This window comes from Erithacus rubecula (assembly GCF_903797595.1).
Source record: "Erithacus rubecula genome assembly, chromosome: 3".
Classification (NCBI taxonomy): Eukaryota; Metazoa; Chordata; class Aves; order Passeriformes; family Muscicapidae; genus Erithacus; species Erithacus rubecula.
In genome coordinates, this window is record NC_136689.1 from 129,147,918 (window position 1) to 129,166,089 (window position 18,172).

Consider the following 18,172-nt stretch of genomic DNA (forward strand, 5'->3'; position numbering starts at 1 on the left):
TACCAAACTCATGTTAAAACCTGAAGCTTCCAATGCATCCAGACAGACTGAACTCTCTAGCAGCATTTTCTGCTCCTGCTAAACCCTCTCCCACAGGTGTCAGCTAAGCAGAGATTTGCCAGCAGAGCTGGGGCTGATGATAGCCCTGCATTGCCATCACTCATGAGACGGCTTTCATGCTGGGCCAGGGCAATGGGCAGTGCCATGCACTGTCAGCCTTTCCTAGTGCCACACAGGGCACAGCTGCATTGGCTGGAGCCACAGTGAGCTCAGCCTGGGGCAGGCAGCAACCCTGCTCTCCCTTCCTGCATGTCAGGTCCATGCACAGCAGAACCAGAGCTCTCTCCTGCACTGAGAACCATCCAATGCCCCTGGGTTTCCTCTTTGTGCACATAACTGAATTCACTCACTTGTTAAAGACAGCTTCAAAAATACAAAAGAACTTAGATTTTCCTTTAATAAGATTTTATGGGAATCAATTTTTTTTTCAAAATTTTCTGTCTTGTTTTTCTCTTGAGGAAAAAAAAAAGGTGCAAATTTTTCCTGTTTTGTTGCAGAGAACTCACACCAAGATCTTATATCTTATGCTTCCCTTTTGAGTGGGATATTTTGTACATATCATACTGGATTTGTGGAAATCTAATTTTCACTTTCCCAACTGATCATAGATAAGACTGAATATTTTCTCAAGAAATTGTGAAATTTTTAATTTATGCTCAAGAATTGTTATTTCTTCACTTGCAATTTTCTGAAATTTGGCAGAACATCTGGAGACAAAGAAAACATGCCATGATTTCATAATAAAACATAAGAGAAATGGAAAAAAATTCTCTTTTTGTGAAGAATACCTCCTTTCTTCCATTACTGAAAAATGACAAGAAGATTTTGATTTCATCAAAAGATGCTTTCTTTCTTTGAAATATGTATTACATCAGTAATTGAAAAAAAGAAAACATTTTCTAGTGTATAATTTTTGTTTTCAAGACAAAAAAAAAATAGAACTTTTAAAACAAATCCTAGAAAAGTCACTTCATCTTAATGATAAATTGACAAACACTGCTATGGGTACTATAATGGCTGAGGAAAATTATGATAGGAAAAGCAAACTGTATTTTATTTTTTAAATTTTCATCTGCTGCTCTCTTTTTTCATTTTATTTCTCCCTACAAAACACCATTTATTTTTTATCATTTTTTTTTCTTATTTTTTTCTTATTTTAATTTCCCTTAGAATTTTTGATGAAGTCTTTTCTTTCATATTGTTGTAGGATAAAGATAGAGAGTTGTAAAGATAGAGTTAGAATACAAAAGCTAGAAACCAGAGTGTTTATTATGAGCAGAAGAATTTAGTGTTTTTGCATTCCCACTTCCTTTTACTTCCTCTCCTTCTAGATTTCCTATGAAGTGCCACAACATCTACCTAGCAGCTCTCATAATATTGTTCTCAAGAAAGAAAATACAAAGCTGAGAACCCCAGGTTCTGTGCAGAGCCCCACTTTGGTGTTAGATTATTACTTACAACTGAGGTTTAGAGTTTAAACCAGGTTTCTGTCGTAGACTGGAATCTAATATTCCCATCTCAGTTCCATAAATACAATCCATATTGCTCAATACATACAACATAAAGAAACTTCTATTTAGGATTAGTAGGATTCTGAAATTTTAATCCTAGAAAACTTTTGCATAAAAATTATGGATAGTTTAAGACAAATGTCAGTAAAAATGAATGCTTTTTAGCATTCAGTGGATAATGATTTATTCTTTACTTATACCAGGTTAAAGTGGAAAAGAATCAAACTTGTGTATGTATGATAGCTAATTATATTTTGTCTGGAATTCTTTTCTGAGCTGTTGTTTTCCTCTCATCTATCTATTTCTCAATCTTCCACCTCAGCTTTGGCACTTCTTCTTTATTATTTTACAATGTAAATTGTGGTATTACAGTACAGGTTTGTTGAAACCAGGTATTGCCTGAGTCACACAGTGAGACCCTATCCCTGACTGAAACTAATCACATCTTTTATCCCAGAAGAGTGAATCTTGAAATTGTTCTTGAAGCTGTGTTTCATTAGAATGTAATACAGTGATGCCACTGGGTGGCTCTTTAAGATTCTTTTAGTCATTCTTTGAATTTTTGAGCATACTAAGAGTATACACAAATAGTAAATGGAAGGTCTGCTAGTCCGTGGTTGTTACTTGATTTTTAATTTGATATGTCAGACTATAATAAATGCAGAACGAGAATCTATACTTTAAAAAGCAGGCTATCTTTGCATTCCTCCTTATTAAATAAAAGACTCAATTTCTCTTGAATATTCTTAAAATAGTAAAATTATATTCCGTGGAAACATTGTGTTTCATTTGTATTGAATTTATTTCACAAAGTTGGCTTCATTTGAATTGTGTAGATAATACAACACTTATTAAGATTCTGCTGAAATACTTATCTGCTATTTTCCTCCTTTTACAACTTTTTGGTTTTCTGCAAAATCATAATTCAGGTACTAAAATTATATGCAGAGCATTATGCAAGTAAATCAAATTTCATCTTACCATGAGCATAATTTTAACCTTGGAATTGATGACTGTTTGCTTATTTTCTTTTTTTCTTCTGTTTTTAACTTAACAGGTGCATTGGATGTAGAAGAAAGGAATCGCCAAATGAAAATGAGCAAGTACAAACAGGTAGCAGGATCAGATTCCAGGCTGGAACAAGATTATCATTCTAAGGCAAGGGAGTTTTGTTTTGAAAAGCAACAAAATATGCTTAAATGAAATATCCAATATCCTATTAGAAAGTAATAGATGAGTACCAGGTTGTTTCTTCAGTAAAAGTTTTTTGTGTGTCTGTAATAAAACTTCAGAATTGCACGGCAAAACTCTTAATACACAGTTTTCTTGATTATTAAAATTTCACACAGATAAGTTAAAGCAAATGAAAGAAGCAGTTTAATTGTCTTTCAGAATGGACAATAGTGCTATGATTTAAAAACTCAAAGAGACAGAAAAAAGATGTTAATTGAGTGATGTACGGCATGACAGCTATTGAAACTTGTTCATGGCTTTCACATAATTGAACAGAGAGTTGTCTTAATCTACTGAAAACTAGAATATGCAGTCTTACTTAGTTTAATAGTGGCTGTTTAGCTCTTATTAAAGTGTTTTTTATACCAGCAAAAGCTGTCACCCCAGCTGTGGCAGATCACCAAGAATCTGAATATCTATGTAGTATATCTTAAATATACTACCCAAAATTTCCTGCTATCTGGAACAGGGTCATGTCATATAGAGTGTGTTAATTAAAATAATCAAGATATTTTCAATTTAAATTCTATTATACAAAAATAATTTAGTGTCCTCTAAAAGACTTCTTTAATTGAGGTCACATTTTAAGTGGAAAATATGAGACTTCTGACCTATAAAATCTGGCTGAGGAAAAGAGATCTGGTTTAGGCTTTTATTTGCAGGATGTTTTTCCTTGCTCCCAGGATTGGCAAAGCTACTGTAAAATGAGGCATTTAGTATTTGAATGCAAATAAAACATCAAATTTATTAATTATTAATTATTATAATTAATTGCAGATAATGTAGACTAATACACTTCATATAATTGCTTTCTAGAATATACATTTCAGTGTGGGAAAATAGAAGTGCTTTAGAAAAGTCAGTTTCCAAATGAAAAGCCCTTTTAATGAAAACAGAATTGACAAAACCAAGACTGTGAAAATAGCTTAAGACACTTTAAAACTCTGTAGATGTGCTGCATGGTTATTTGGGTATTTTGCAAATGTAGTTTTAACTGCACAAGGCATAGGAATGTTTATTAACATGTAAAAGGGATGTAGCTGCTGTCATGTTGAGCTGTTTCTTTTATTTTGACGCTTATGGCAAAGTTACCTTTGAGAGATGAGCATGATACTGTGAGTGGACCTTATAGTAAGTGTTGTGATTGTATGTACCACAAAAATATGGCTTTATGTATTGTATGTATAACCAGACTTAATCTGCTGATTGTCCTGCTCCCTCAATGCTTAACTGGAATTTGAGTCAGAAGTAGGACTGGTGCAGATTAAATTGGTTCTCATGTAAAGGAGTTAGATAGAACATGACTACCTAAGGAAGTATTCACTAACCTTGTTTTTCCATTTCACCTACACCATATTATTGGGCCTCACTCTACATCGTTTATATTTTTAATTAAAATTTTACCTTCAGTATTATTGGTATGTATTAAAGAGGACAATTATAAATGTAATTATTTCATGAATATGGTGGTTTATTTATTGCACACATCAAACCATGTCTCCAGAAATAAACAGTTAATTTACTCTTCTGCTTAAGTGTAGTTTCAGTACTTGAAAATGAGTTATTTATTCTATCAAAGAACCTGTGGAGCTAGATATTGAATACTCACATATAGTTAGTAATTCAACATGCATCCTTAAAATTGTGTAGTTTCAAAGCCATGTGAGAACCATAACTCTCATAAGCCATGTGAGAGTTTTGTCTTCACTTTTTTACAACCACTGCTTCAATTCCCTCTAATTAAATTCCTATATTGTCTAGAGACAAAAAAGAGTAAGTAAAATTTATCTACCTGGTTTCTACAAAAGCTCTTTTGGAATCATGAACTGAAACACGTATGTCGAATGCTGACTGGAATGTTCTGTACAGTATACAGTGACTTCAATGTTTTCAGACTTCTCAACTGGCACAGGCAGGCACTCATGAGTGCCATGCCTAAGAAAGATGTAATTAAGTAGGCATTAAGCCACATTTAGGGAAGCCAGCATATAAATTTTTTTTTACCTTTTCTGTTCTATTTCTTTCTTTAAATAGAAGTTAACAGGTCAATGGCATCTTTATGTCCCTCTTGATTACTTTTGAGTTAAGAAAAAATATCTAATCTCTTTCCTCGCTGAGAAGGCAAAAGCTATAAAAGTAGAAGTTCTATTAAGTATCGAAATATGAAAATAGACATCATGTATTGCATCCCTCTAGCTTTATTCTACCTCTGGAAGTCAGTACTAGAGACTATAGAGGAAGGTTCATTCCCTTCTGTGGTGCTTAGTCATACATTAAGAAGTTTATGGGAAAAGTTTAATTCCAGACCCGTGTTCTTAGAAGCTGATGAAATATATGAAATTAATTCTCCCATATATTTTTCCTCATGATTGATAAAGATTGTATTTCTATTATTCTTATACATGCCTCATTGTTTTTTGAACAATAAGTATTCTGCTTCCATAATATTTTGTATACAATAGTTTAGCAGGGTGCAAAAGACTTATTTCCTTAAATAACTTCCTTCAGAAGCTGCTGAAGTCAGGTTTCAGCACAGACATATGGAAAGCAAGTGATAAATTAACTTTCATATAAATATTTACAGCTAAGCAGATGAGAGAAAAACATTGTAAGCACTAAGGATTAGGTGAATTAATTTCTGGAACAACTGTTTATTTCTGCTCATTGGGCACCACTAAACTTGTGCTAAATAGGCTATGTAATAAAGTCTGAATTGCAGTGCTGGTAGATGCTGACATGCTGGAAAACCTGAATTATGGAAATAAAGAAAAAATGTTCAGTAGCACAAGAGTGTTCCACCAGAGGCAAAATTAGTCATTTACCATACTGTGCCTCTGCAATGCCAGCCTGATTTGTGTAATTTCCCTCAAGAATCTTTCTGTGACTGGTTTGTTGTTTTGCATAGGAACAAAGCTTCCCAGTTCTAAATTGTTAAGCAACATGTACAGTGAAGAGGGAAGGGCTGAGATGGGAGCTGAGTCAGTCACATGCTGGACTCACATAGTTCACATTTTGTAGAACTGGCTTTTGAGCCACTTCCCAAACTACTCATCAAACCTCTCTGGACCTTTCTGCCTTGCTTCCTGCTCCATACTCCCACCATTCTGGCAAATAGATTGGTAGTGCTATGTTTGGGGAGCAACATCTTCCCCTGGCCATTCCCACCACTGCTCAGATTTAGGAATTCTTGCTGACAAATTAAGGGGGAAGGGTGTGAGAAATCCTGTCATTCCTCTCTCTCTGCCCTGTGACTAGAACATGCACAGTGAGGAGAGTTAAAAAGCTTTGTTGTTACTGAGTAAAAAAGGGAGAAGATACTTCTGGGATATAGAACCCTAGAAGTGTTTGCAATTAGTGTGAAATCAGAATCAAGAGAGAATTCCACTAATACTGGCTAATATTAGCCACTACAGAGAAGTCTGATCACTGATGTCAAACTAAAGAGAGCTGGATTTATGTAGGAGTTGCAACAGTGAAAAACTATGGCTTTCTTTAGGAACAAAGGTAAAACAGAGCCTGACAACTAGCTGACACACATTTAAACCTCTAAGTATCTTGAGACTTGTTTTATTTGATTTATTAGGAAAAAATAATGACCTACAAAAAGGAAGAGAAATCCAGTTACATAACATAGCAATTAGTAATAGCCAGTAATGTAGTAATTAGTGATAGAGTATACTAGAGCAACAAGGAATAAAGTTAGGATAAAAGAGCAGATAGAATTTTTTTTTTGCTGAACAAGCTTATTTAGCCAAATGTAGAAATAGTACATCAAATACAGAATAGTATAGAAAATCAAAGAGGATTTCCTGTCTCCACCTTTCAGGATTCATATTGATGATAAGGCTGAAACCTTCTGCATCATCAGATGTATGTAAAGCTGCACTTCCTGATAATCAATAACCACAATACAAGTTTTAGATTCAAGCACAATTCTCTGTGTTGGGTGTAGGAAAATAGTAGTATAAGGCATAGTAGCATGCTACTTTGTGATCTTCTAGCCTGATAACAAGACCAAGACAAATTAAACTGTGGAAAAGAAGAATCAGTCTTGTGTTTAGCTTTTTGAGTAGTGTAGATGCAGCTGAAATGCTCTTGGAATATGCAGACCCAGGACAGCTGCAGTTCTTCACAATGAGACACTTTGATTCAGCAATGAATCAAGTACAGCCTTATGGGATTTCTGTGTGAGAGAATGTGAAAAAGGTAAGATGTGGAGGTGGAAGAGGCTGAATTTGAATGCCTCAGAAGCAGATTTTAATTGTAAGATCTTGTAAAGTTCATAAGTGCTGCCAAGAGCTGCCTTTTCCCTCGGAAACCTGCAGGAAGTAGTGGTGCCATGGGTTCAGCTACACGTGGAATCCTTTGACTTTGCTCAATTGAAAGATTTAATTTAATGGAGTTTTGGGAATCTCTGTGTCTCCTTAAAAATCAAAGCAGAGCAGCACACAGAGCAGCAAAGAGTACTAGCAACAGCACTTGCTACCTTTCTTCTTGAAAAGAAGCACTTGCCACCTTTCCTCACCTTTCTTCTCCCTGTGGAGAAGGGGGTTAAACAAACATCCAACTAAAGGGATGTTGGGAACTTTGATATTTTGCTGCATGTAAGCTGTATTTGATTTCTATTGATTTTATACTGACAACTGGTTTAGAATTCTCAGAGGATCATGAGTTGCCCAGTAATAATTTGATAATTCATAATAATTATGAATATACCTCTTTGATCTATAATTGTTTCTTACAATTGATGCTGTTAAGGATATAATTGGAAATGTTCAAAATACTAAATGCAAAATGGACACTATTTAGATATCCATATGCCCTCCAAACAGTTCATAAATTGGTTTGTATATATTTTTTTTTAACATACCAATTTAAATTATCTGGATAAAATTTAGAGAAAGAAAATGATTCACATGGGGTTGGGCCAGAGAATAATTAAGAAAGCAAAGGGTAACACAGATAAGACACACATAAATATTCAGTGCAATAAATTTCTGTACAATGCCCATACAGCTAAGGGCCTAACCAGTAGAATTTGATAGGTTTACAAATGGAAATAGCATTGTATAGGATCCTGCACTTTCACATTCCCCACCTCCAGACCAATAAGCTCTTATCTTTGGGAAAAAAACTGAACACCTGTTAGACAAACTAAGAATTTCCTAGGTGAGGAAACATTTTACTTATTGCCTGTTTCATGGATTTTGTGTTTTCCTATGGATGATGAGTATTGCGCTATAGTTTGGGCCAGAAACTTGCTAGTTCAAGCAGCTGGTCTGGAAGGACAGGTCATGTCACTGCCTGTGAGTGCTCAGGTCATCTAATCAATCAGTGTGATATGTTAAGAATTTTGCTGGTCAGTGACAGAGAGTTTTTCTGGCCGGTAGCATTTATATTTTCAATCAAGTATTTCATCGTATTTTTAATATAATTTTTAATAAATTTCTGAAATGGAAGTTCTGGTTCCTATAAGTACAGGATTTAAAGTTCATTTATAAGACTTAAAATATATGTCTAGATTAAATAAATTCAGAATTCTATAACTGAACTCTATATCCATGGTAATGTAGAAAAGACCTCTTCTTTACTTTCTATTTTTATCAAACTGTATTTTGCTGATGTGCTAGAATTAATTTAGTGACTTTGAATATAGATATGAGTTGCTGTGATTTCTAGTATTCTCTTCTTCAGTAAAAGATGTGCAAACTCTTAGAAATTATTTCTGCTGCTGTCATTTTTATTGTTCATTAAATTCAAGAACTCTTTTATTTTGGCTTTGATAATTTTGTATTTTTTTAAAGCTTGAGTATCTATGCCTCTATCAGAAATTTGGAGTATTTTTAAATGTAATACTGTGGTTAACAAAAATACTGCATTCACATATGATGATTGTGGCTGAAATTTAAACAACTGAAAGGAGGCTGATGTTGGCTGTCTTTAGCTGTTGACATGTACTTTCTGTTGTCACACATTTTCTTAGATTTTGTGTAAGGTTCTATTGGTGATCTTGCTTAGAAAGAAGAGGTTAAATATATTACAGAATGTAATTAAAGTACCGTATAATTTAAAAATGAATGTCAAAGAGAAAAAAATTACCCCAAAAGTAAAAAACTAAAACCATCGTTGTATTTTGCCTCTGAATTTTCATTAGTTATAGGAGTCTACTAGGAAAAAATAGGCTTTTCCATTGAAGATAATTGGACTTCAATTAAAAAAGCATAAATTCTAAGTGTTACACAGTCTTGTGCTTTATAGCAATGAGTTAAATGTTCTTTTGCAAAAAGCAAGTATTTGCAAGAAAAAAATTGTTTTAGCAAGCACATATATGTCTAATATACAGCAAAATTTATACCAAAAGCTTTCTGTAAAAGCCAGGTTCCATTGATCATTGTAACCATTCCATTAATAATCACAATTTAAACTCACCTGGGTGATGTTTTGATAAACTTCCAGGCAGAGCAATCACTGCAATTTATCTTAAATACTTTTATCTGTTTTATAATAGAGTTTTATAATAGAGAATTTTATAATATTTTCCTTTCAGCATAGCTTTGTATAGACAAATGAATTGCTAAACTGTTAGTCTTTTGGTTCAGAGTGGCTGTCTTTTCATAGTAAAATCAATTATTTCTGCATACAGTTTTTATCTGAATTTAAGCTGTAAACTTCCAAGATGCTATTGAACTAAGTGGCTATTAGTGTGCAAAATGCTGTGACTATGCTTGAATTAATTATTTGAGTTGTTCTGAAACTGATGTTATGCTGATGATAAGTGAGATAATCTACAGGGGAAAAAAAAAAAAGAAAAAGTTAACTGGGAAATATGTACTAAATATCTGGGTGCAAATGTGTCATTCAAAAATAGAGAATATATGAAGGGAATTGAATTGCTGCAATAATCAGAGAACTCTAAGAAATGAGAATAATAATCTGTGATAATATATATCACCTGTTTGTGCTACTTAATTTTGTGCCATGCAAATATGTACAAAATAGTCATTATTCACATTTGAAATACAAGTCTGGAACAGTGGCTCCATGAGGGAAACAGGTTTGCTAGATCAACTTGCTAGACTACTGACCTTGAAAAATTGAGGAAAGTGTGGCACACAGTTGGAAAGGACAGACCTGAAATCTCAGTGCAGGGCTGGCATGGAGCCTGCTTAAATGTGTAGGATTCTAAATGAATCACAGAATTGAGTTGGAAGGGCCTTAAGGTCCTTAAAGATCATCTGCTTCCTATCCCCCTGCTCTGGGCAGGGACACCTTCCACTAGACCAGGCTGCTCAAAGCTCCATCCAGCTGTGTCTTGATCACTCCCATGGATGGGACATCCACAACTTCTCTGGGCAACCTGTTCCAGTGCCTCAGCACTCCCATAGTAAAGAATTTATTCCTAATATCTCATCTATTCTTTCAGTTTAAAGCCATTTCCCCTCATTCCATCACTACAGGCTCTTGTAGAAAAATCCTTCTTTGTGTTTTTTTACTGAAGGCTTCTCTAAGGTCTTCCTGGAGCCTTCTCTTCTGCAAGCTGAAGAAGCAGAACTTTGTCTGCTTCACAGAGGGTGGCTCAGAAGGGACAGCACTGTCAGATTTGGAGGCAGGAATGATGGATGCCCCTCACCTCACAGCCCTCCTGCCCAGCCCAGCTCCAGGAGCTGCTCCTGCAGTGCTCCCTGTGCTTTAGCTGAGCACACCTTAGAGGGAGGATTTGCCCAGAGTTTACTGTCATCATTTGTAACTCTGGCTATAATAATGTTTTAGTGATGTGATGTTTTCTTCCCATCAGGGAGTGTTCCTCTTTATTAAATAGGTTGATTTTTTTTTGATAGCAGCCCCAAAATTATCAATGAAAATTTAACCAGCTTATCAACTTTTTTTTCAAACAATACGTTTTTGGTTTTGAGGAGTTTTTGCAAGCTGTTACACAGTGAAGAAAGCTATGTGTGTCTATCAGATTTCTCTGTGAATTTTTGATTCTTATTTTATTAAGTACCTTAACTACCTAAACTCTTACAGTTATTTTTCATGAATATAATTGTGGCTTCAAGCATCTGTGCTGCAAGTAGTTCAAATGAAGGATTTAGGGAGATGTAGCATACAGCCATTATTCTGAAAAAGGTGGTTCTGCACAGTGGAGCTAATCAAAGTAGGGTCAGGACCTTGGAGTCTCTGCATAGGGAGGTTTTTGTAAAGCCTCAGTGCCTTCAGCAACACTCACAGAGAGAATGTTCCTAAGACATAAAATTACCTCTGTGTCCTTTCTAACCTGTGGTATTTTTCACTGTTGTTTCTGGGAACTAAAGGCTTTGCTTACAAGAAAGTATTGTTTAGTGCTAGGAAGCAGAATTTTTTCTTCACTAATTTATCAGGAGGAGTATTGTCCTCCTTCTGCAGATGGAAATCATTGTTTGTTAGCAGAGTTTTCACTGACAGTGTAGAGTCAGTGAATAATAGCAGGAAATAACATAATTTTGTCTGAGGCTGTGCTTGTTCTATGACAGTAAAATTATTTTGGTGTATCTTTTTTATTCAAACTGTATAAAATCCTTGAATAATGTTGTATATGTTGCATCATGTAGACAATTTTAAATACATTCATTTCAGGGAATCAGGATGCATAATTCTGTTTCTGCTCTCTCTTGAGTGACAAATGCCATCACGTAAATAAAAATTCCAGTGATTTGCATAGTTCTGCAGTTTAATCCAAAACTCCTAGCTAATTAATAATATATGAACTTATATTAGCATATGGTTTTCTATTAAAAAAATTCAAAACACTGTGACATAGTGTTCTGTAAGTAAGGGACAATAACTTGAATTCATTTCTGGCTAATAGGTTGACTCAGTTTCAAGAATTGTAAAGAAGCAGATTGGGTGATATTTAGGAGGCTGTTTAAAATGTTTCCCTTCCCTAATCTAAGCTAGTTTTTAGTTACATAAATTTGGGAAATAGTATGCTAATGCTATGCTGAGGAAACATTTCTAAAATGAAAATAGCTTCAAGATCTGAAGTTATTCTAAGAATTCCTTGACAATAAAGATCTTCAAAAATGTTTACAGAAGTTTTGATCTCAGGATAGTTCCAATCTAAGTACCTGTATCTCGAAATGAAATAAATTCCTCATGCACTTTCAATTGATATTTTTCAATTGTTTCTTTTCTGCAAATGTTACATATTATTGTCCTACTGCTTAAGTGGTTTCCATGGCAAAGATGAAATTGTAAATAATACTAACAGATGTTGCATATTTTCAGTAAAAGTGAGCTCAGATTACCTTACAAGCAAGCAAAGGTAAATCAGAGCATTTAAAATGAGATATGGGAGACATAAGTAGTAAATGTTTCCTAATTACTCCCTCAAGGACAGTGACTGAGAGGAAAGGAGAGTTCAGTTTTTCTGATCTGTAGGAGCAGTTTGCTTGCTCAGGATTTCCCTACAGCCTTTTTTTTTTGCTAGTTGCAATACAACAAGAGTAAAGCTCCTGAGAAAATATGTTTTAGGGAAAAAAATATTTTCTAAGCAGTTTTCCTTGTTTATGGATTGATAAGGAAATGATGGTATCTATATCTTGCAGATTTGTTTCTCCTTTAGCTTGACATGAATCAGCAGAAAATTTTCAGGGAAATTATGAGCTAAGTTTGTATTTTCTTATTGTGCAGGGATTTTCCAAGATGTATCCTAATAATCAGTGAAAACAAAAGATTAAGAAAGAAGATTATGTGATGTTCCCTCAAACCACAGTTGATTTTGCAGGCTATCCTCTGATATCTATGGATTTAAGGACTTGGAAAGTGGAATCATAGATGTATAAAGATATATTTATATCCTGTTCTTGAACAATTGTGGCCTTAGGCACTTCTGCTTAAAGGAATAAGCGTTCACCAGATGGCCATGTGGCAATCCAGCTGTTCTCTTCAGCCTGAATTCTTTTGAAGGTGCTTGTCCTGGGACAAATTTGGTGAAAGGCATATTAAATATTACATAATGAAGGTAGGGTTAAGGGCAAAGTTCATATTTCTATTCTTAAGCCAGGTATGCTGAAATACTTGGGTTGAAATAAAGAGTAATGAATTCTGTGATAAGAAAAGATGATTGCCTTGCCATCTTTTTATTTTATTTCTAGTTGTTTTCATGAGACCAAAGGACTGAAAACAAATTATGGAAATGAAGGGTTAATGTATAAAAAATGCATAAACTGCATTATTTTTAAAGCAGAAATTCTGCCTTCTTACTCTCTTTAAAAAATAAGCTGTTGACTGGATGCCAGGACTATATGAAGTTGAAAAGCTTTTGAGTACAATTGTGGCAGAAATGGCACGTGAACCACTTGAGGAACGGAAACAAATACAGGAAGCATGCTTTGATTCATTTGATTCAGTTTATCCAATGTGTGTAGGATGTACCAGTGTTAGAAGACCAACGGGGTCAGAAAAAGCAGAGTTATCACTCACACTGAGCAAGTGTAGGTTCACCAGGCTGTCCTACAAACATGCTGAAATTTTCCAGGGGATTAAAGTACTGGAGATACTGTTAAATGTAGTTGCACAGCAAATTGGGAAATCCCTGGATACCTGTGTCTGCCGTGGCTTGAACAGCCCAGACTTTTTACAGTGAACTGTGTCCCTGATGCATCTTCAGGAGATCTGACATGGTGCTGTGGATTGCCAAAGGATTGCTGGTGTCTATTTTAAATGCATTTTCTTCCTTCTGTGTGAGACAGAATAGTTAATGTGTGGCAGTCAAAAAGATCCTGGGCAGTGTGAGAAGATGTACATCAGAGTTCATTTCTTGCCATCACATAGCCAGACTGTGGACCCGTTTCTCTAAAGTGAAACTTGGTGACTAACCTTGCTCTATTTTATGGAGATCAGCAGCATGAAAGAGAAATTGGATAGTAAATATTTCAAATAAATAATTGGAAGAACTTTGTTTAATTTTCCATTTTGGATCCTTTCCTGAATTCCTTTCACATTGGAAAAAGCGGACTGATTGTTGGATATCTTTCTACCCTTAATTATGATGGCAAGGTCCTTCTTTTGAAGCTCTTATTTATTCACCTTTATATTATGTAGACTCCATATTTCTTCAGGATCTTGGCTTTTTTTTCAAAACCTGTTGGGAATATTCTGGTTAGAGAAATGCATTCTGTGGTTCACTTATAACTTGTTACAAGGCATCAGCTCTTGCAGCAAGATGAAGTTCATCCACAGGACACGTAAGATTTTCTATTCCTTCCAGTTCATATAGTAAATTATAGCCATTTCACCCTAGCCATGTGCTGTACCTGGGTCTCTCTTTTGCCTCAATTAATCTGTCAGAATCAACTTTATTATTCTAGCTGTTAAAACTCCTCCTAAACATCTCAATTTCCTTGATAAATAATGTAAAACAGTTACTTCTCTTTTAAAGGCGATGTCTAATTATCAAGTAGATGAAGCATACCACCAAAGGGGTTCATGGTGTAACTATAGTGTCATGTCCCAGAGTCCTGTTTCAATTATGTTGTAGAAACTCTTTCTATGTGTAATGATTTTAAGCAAGTTTTTTATCAGATACTAGCTTAGCCATCCTAAACTCCATATTTTCACTCTGATATGTAACACATCTCAGATTGCCTTTTAAGAATTTTTTGTAGTGATGTTTATAATTATTTCTCTCTTGATTTATTTGTCTTTTACTTTATCTTAAACAACAGTTTTTCAAACAATGTGTTTTTCAAAGAAGAGATGGGATTTTAAGCAATATCTTTTTGATTTTGAACATTCTGGAATAATGTGGTAACTTTATATATTCCAGCAGAAACTTTGCAGTTCTCTCTACTTTTAATTTTTTTTTAATTCGTTCCTGACATTAACATTGAGTTCCTAGACTACATGGAAGTATCTTTGTAAATTAATTCTGCCTCAATAACAGCTTGATTTCAGAATAGGTATTAGTGCAGTTGAAATTGGAGGTTGCCTTGATATTCCAAAAGCCATATTAAACCTGTCAGAGAAAAAGCTACTTGGAGCTTGAAAATTACAGCAGGAACGTATTTTTTTGATAGGAACAAAAAATTTGTTGACAAGCTAAATTTCAAGTTCACTTACAGACAAATACTTAAGAGCTGCCTTACTGCTTCCTACTTTACCAAATATTTACAGGGTCTGTATGTTTTCTTGAAGTAATGCCAGAATATTTTCTAGTGCTGTCCTGCATTTATATAACATTGTGCACTTTGAATGATCTTTAAAAAATTACACCACATGCCAACATATGTAAAGCTGATGATTTTTGTCTTTTGATTTGGTTTGTCTCTGGACTACTTCCCTTTAGATTTCCAGGTGTCCCTAGGCAGTGATACACTGGTGACTTCTGTATTACTTCTGCCCTTGCTGTTTGAACTCCTGGATCATCCTGACCCATAGGATGACACAGCAATTTGGGTTGGAGAGGACCTAAAGAGCTGTCTAGTCCAACCCTTAGCAGGAGACCAAAGCAAGAATTAACACAGGTTCATCAGTGCTTTAGCTGTCAGGTCTTGAAAACATTCAAGGATGAAAACTGCACAACTTCTCTGGGTAACTTAATCCATTACTCCACTGTACCTAAGGTAAAAATGTGCCTACTTATACCAGTCAGAGCTGCTGTGAATTGCTTGGCTCTGTCATTTTGATGTTCTGTCATTTGATGTTCTCCCCTGTATGATTTGATAGACTTCTGTTAGGTACTGCTATAGCCTTCACTGCTCCACTCAGAACGAGCCCAACTCCCCCAGCCATCTTGGTGGCCTTCCAATAAACTTAATCTAGTTTATCAATGTCAGTGTTTCACTTTGAGTCTCAAAACTGCTTACAATATTCTAGATGCAGGCTAATGACTGCTGAATAGAGGGGAATAATCTCTTCTCTTGTTCTGCTTGTGCTCAAGTCAGTACAACCACGGCTGCCCTTCTTTCCTGCCAAAGCTCACTGCTGACTCAATCTTTTTAATGGTTGTTTTCCTTTTCTAATTTAGCAGTGAGATGCATTTTGCTGCATAGCTTAGTTCCATAGAGAAATCAGGTTTTAGGAACTCCTTTGTAAGACTGCATAGGTATTGGTTAGTGAAATTAATAAATAGATGACACCACACTACAAAGAGAATGATGTGAAAACTTTTGAAGAAAGCTTTTTTCATGTGTTTAATAGAAATATGAATGTTCTTTGTTATTGATGTTTAATTAGTGGTCCAAATTTATTGGAAATTTGGATGGTTTAGAAAGTAGGTTTTGCAAATCAGATTACAGTCAGTTCTTTTTATTTGAGGTAAAAGTGAATTGGAATGTTTTGAATACCAAGGAAAAATTATTGCATAAAGAATGGGTATGATGGATGAATGCATAGAGAACCATTGTACATCCAGCTAGATTTACTGGTCTGGGCACTGTACTGCTCAGAAGTAACACTCTGACAGCTCTTTCCTTTATGTTAATGCAAGGCAAGAATACCAGTAGAGTTCACAGACCCAAGCTCAGGAGATCAAAGGGTGCTGAATACACAGTAAGAACTGGCTGAAGCGAGAACAGTTGGAACAAGGCCAATATGACTCATCAGAAGAAAATTATGGGGTTAAAAAGTAGGATCCAAGAATTAGAAATAAAAAGGAGGAAGATAGGATAGGATCCAGAAGACAAGATCAGCAGCCAGGAATAAATCTAAGGAAGACTGGCTGCAGCTCCATATTAAGAAGCCCAGGGCAATGGTGGATCTCATTATATGCCTAACATCTAATTCAAGAGCAGTGCAAGAATTAATCTCCTGAGGGACAGCTGTGTGCCAAGCGATAGCTGAAGCAGAACTGGCAAAGGCAGACCTGGCTGGCTGCACCTCAATTTTATTCATGGATCTTGATGGGAGTGACAAATGTAAAAACAGATTATTGAGCTGGCTATGTATAAATTACATAAAAGGGCAGATTAATCATAGCCTTCATCTTGAGTTTGTGTGTATGCAAGCTAAAGATAAACATACATTGTATGTATTCATTTGTGTGTAACATTTTGTAAAAAAACAGCTGAATTTTTTGTATGACATAAATCTAATGTTGTTACTGTAATTATTAGTAAGTATTTGGCTTTATTTTTAATGCCAGACTTCATTAGGCAGCCATTATCAAAAGTTTTAGAAATAATCAAACAATCCAGTAACATTTATTCAAATGACGTGTGGTAATAACTAAAATTTGCAATGCCTTTAGATGTTGTGAATTCACACTAAGAGGTATAGAACATTTCAAATTGCTGTGCTCTGGCTGCTTGAGAGCTTTTGTTAGTGAGTCAAAGAACTATTGAAAGAGTCCAGAATGGTTCTTTAATCTTCTGGTAGTAGCACAATAGTCAATTGTCTGAAACATCTTCCCAACATTTTGATCACTAAAAATATTGACCGGATTTGTAAGTCCCTATGTAAATGCTAGTAAATAAAAACTGATGAGTAGCTATGAAAAAAGCAAAGATAATAGAATAGAAAGATATTTAGAAGTCACTGACAATGTCAATTGCCTGGACAGTTGTGTGACTGTATAGTCCAAGATGGAAGACTGGTAACAATAGAGTAAAGCAAAATGAAACACTTTAAACCCCCTTTGAACTAGAAGTTCCAAACCACTTTCTTTGCAGAAATAAGAGCATCAGTGTCAGACGAGTTGCAGCTCTATGTGTCCTGTCAGCCATTTATTAGTAGTTCACAAAGAAGTCAAAATGTTTGCAGAGGTTGTTGTATTAGGAAGAAGAGTAGGTATTTGCTTTTCAGCTACAATAATCATGAATTTGTCACTAAAGGACAGTAATCTCTTGAAGTTAAAAGGCATAGGCACTAACACCTAACTGTCCTTTTGTTAGGCTCTCCAGTCATTATTATTCTATTATTATATTCTATTATATAATTATTCTAGTAACGCAGATAAAAATGCTTTTCGAAAGTTTGGAATAGTTGTTTGGTAGAATCTGTAATAATGAAATTATTCTCATTCTTCAACACTACAAAATATGACAAAACCATCTTACCATTAAAATTACAAAAGACTTTTAATCAATCTCTCTGCCTTCAGCAGACTTCCCATTTTTGAAACAGCTTGAAGAGGTTGGGTTGACTGCTTAATGGGTTGTAAAGTCCAGAATGTTGCCTTTTTTATATTAGTCTTTATTGGGGTGGAAATAAAAAATTAACAATATTCTAACAAAAGAGGCCTGTATTTTGGTGAAAGGCCATATTTTTCCTTCTGTTTTGGCTGGTATTTAAAAAGAAAAAAAAAAAGTAATCTGAAAGAAATTTTTTAGCTAATCCTTATAGTGTGCAGATACATTTCACCACACCCTGGACCAGCTAATCGTTCAGCC

General features: G+C 35.0%; 1 protein-coding gene across 4 annotated transcripts in view; it reads left to right on the forward strand.

The window, feature by feature from the left end:
- RIMS2 (regulating synaptic membrane exocytosis 2) overlaps positions 1 to 18,172 on the forward strand; it is a gene marked incomplete at its 5' end in the record, with an annotated part of 445,281 nt that overhangs the window by 352,491 nt on the left and 74,618 nt on the right. For 3 of the 4 annotated variants that reach the window (XM_079301387.1, XM_079301383.1, XM_079301384.1), the window contains one exon: positions 2,629 to 2,729. In XM_079301387.1, the coding sequence (XP_079157513.1) occupies positions 2,629 to 2,729 (101 nt within the window). The remainder of the gene's footprint in view (positions 1 to 2,628; positions 2,730 to 18,172) is intronic. The other variant, XM_079301385.1, reaches the window with a different exon arrangement.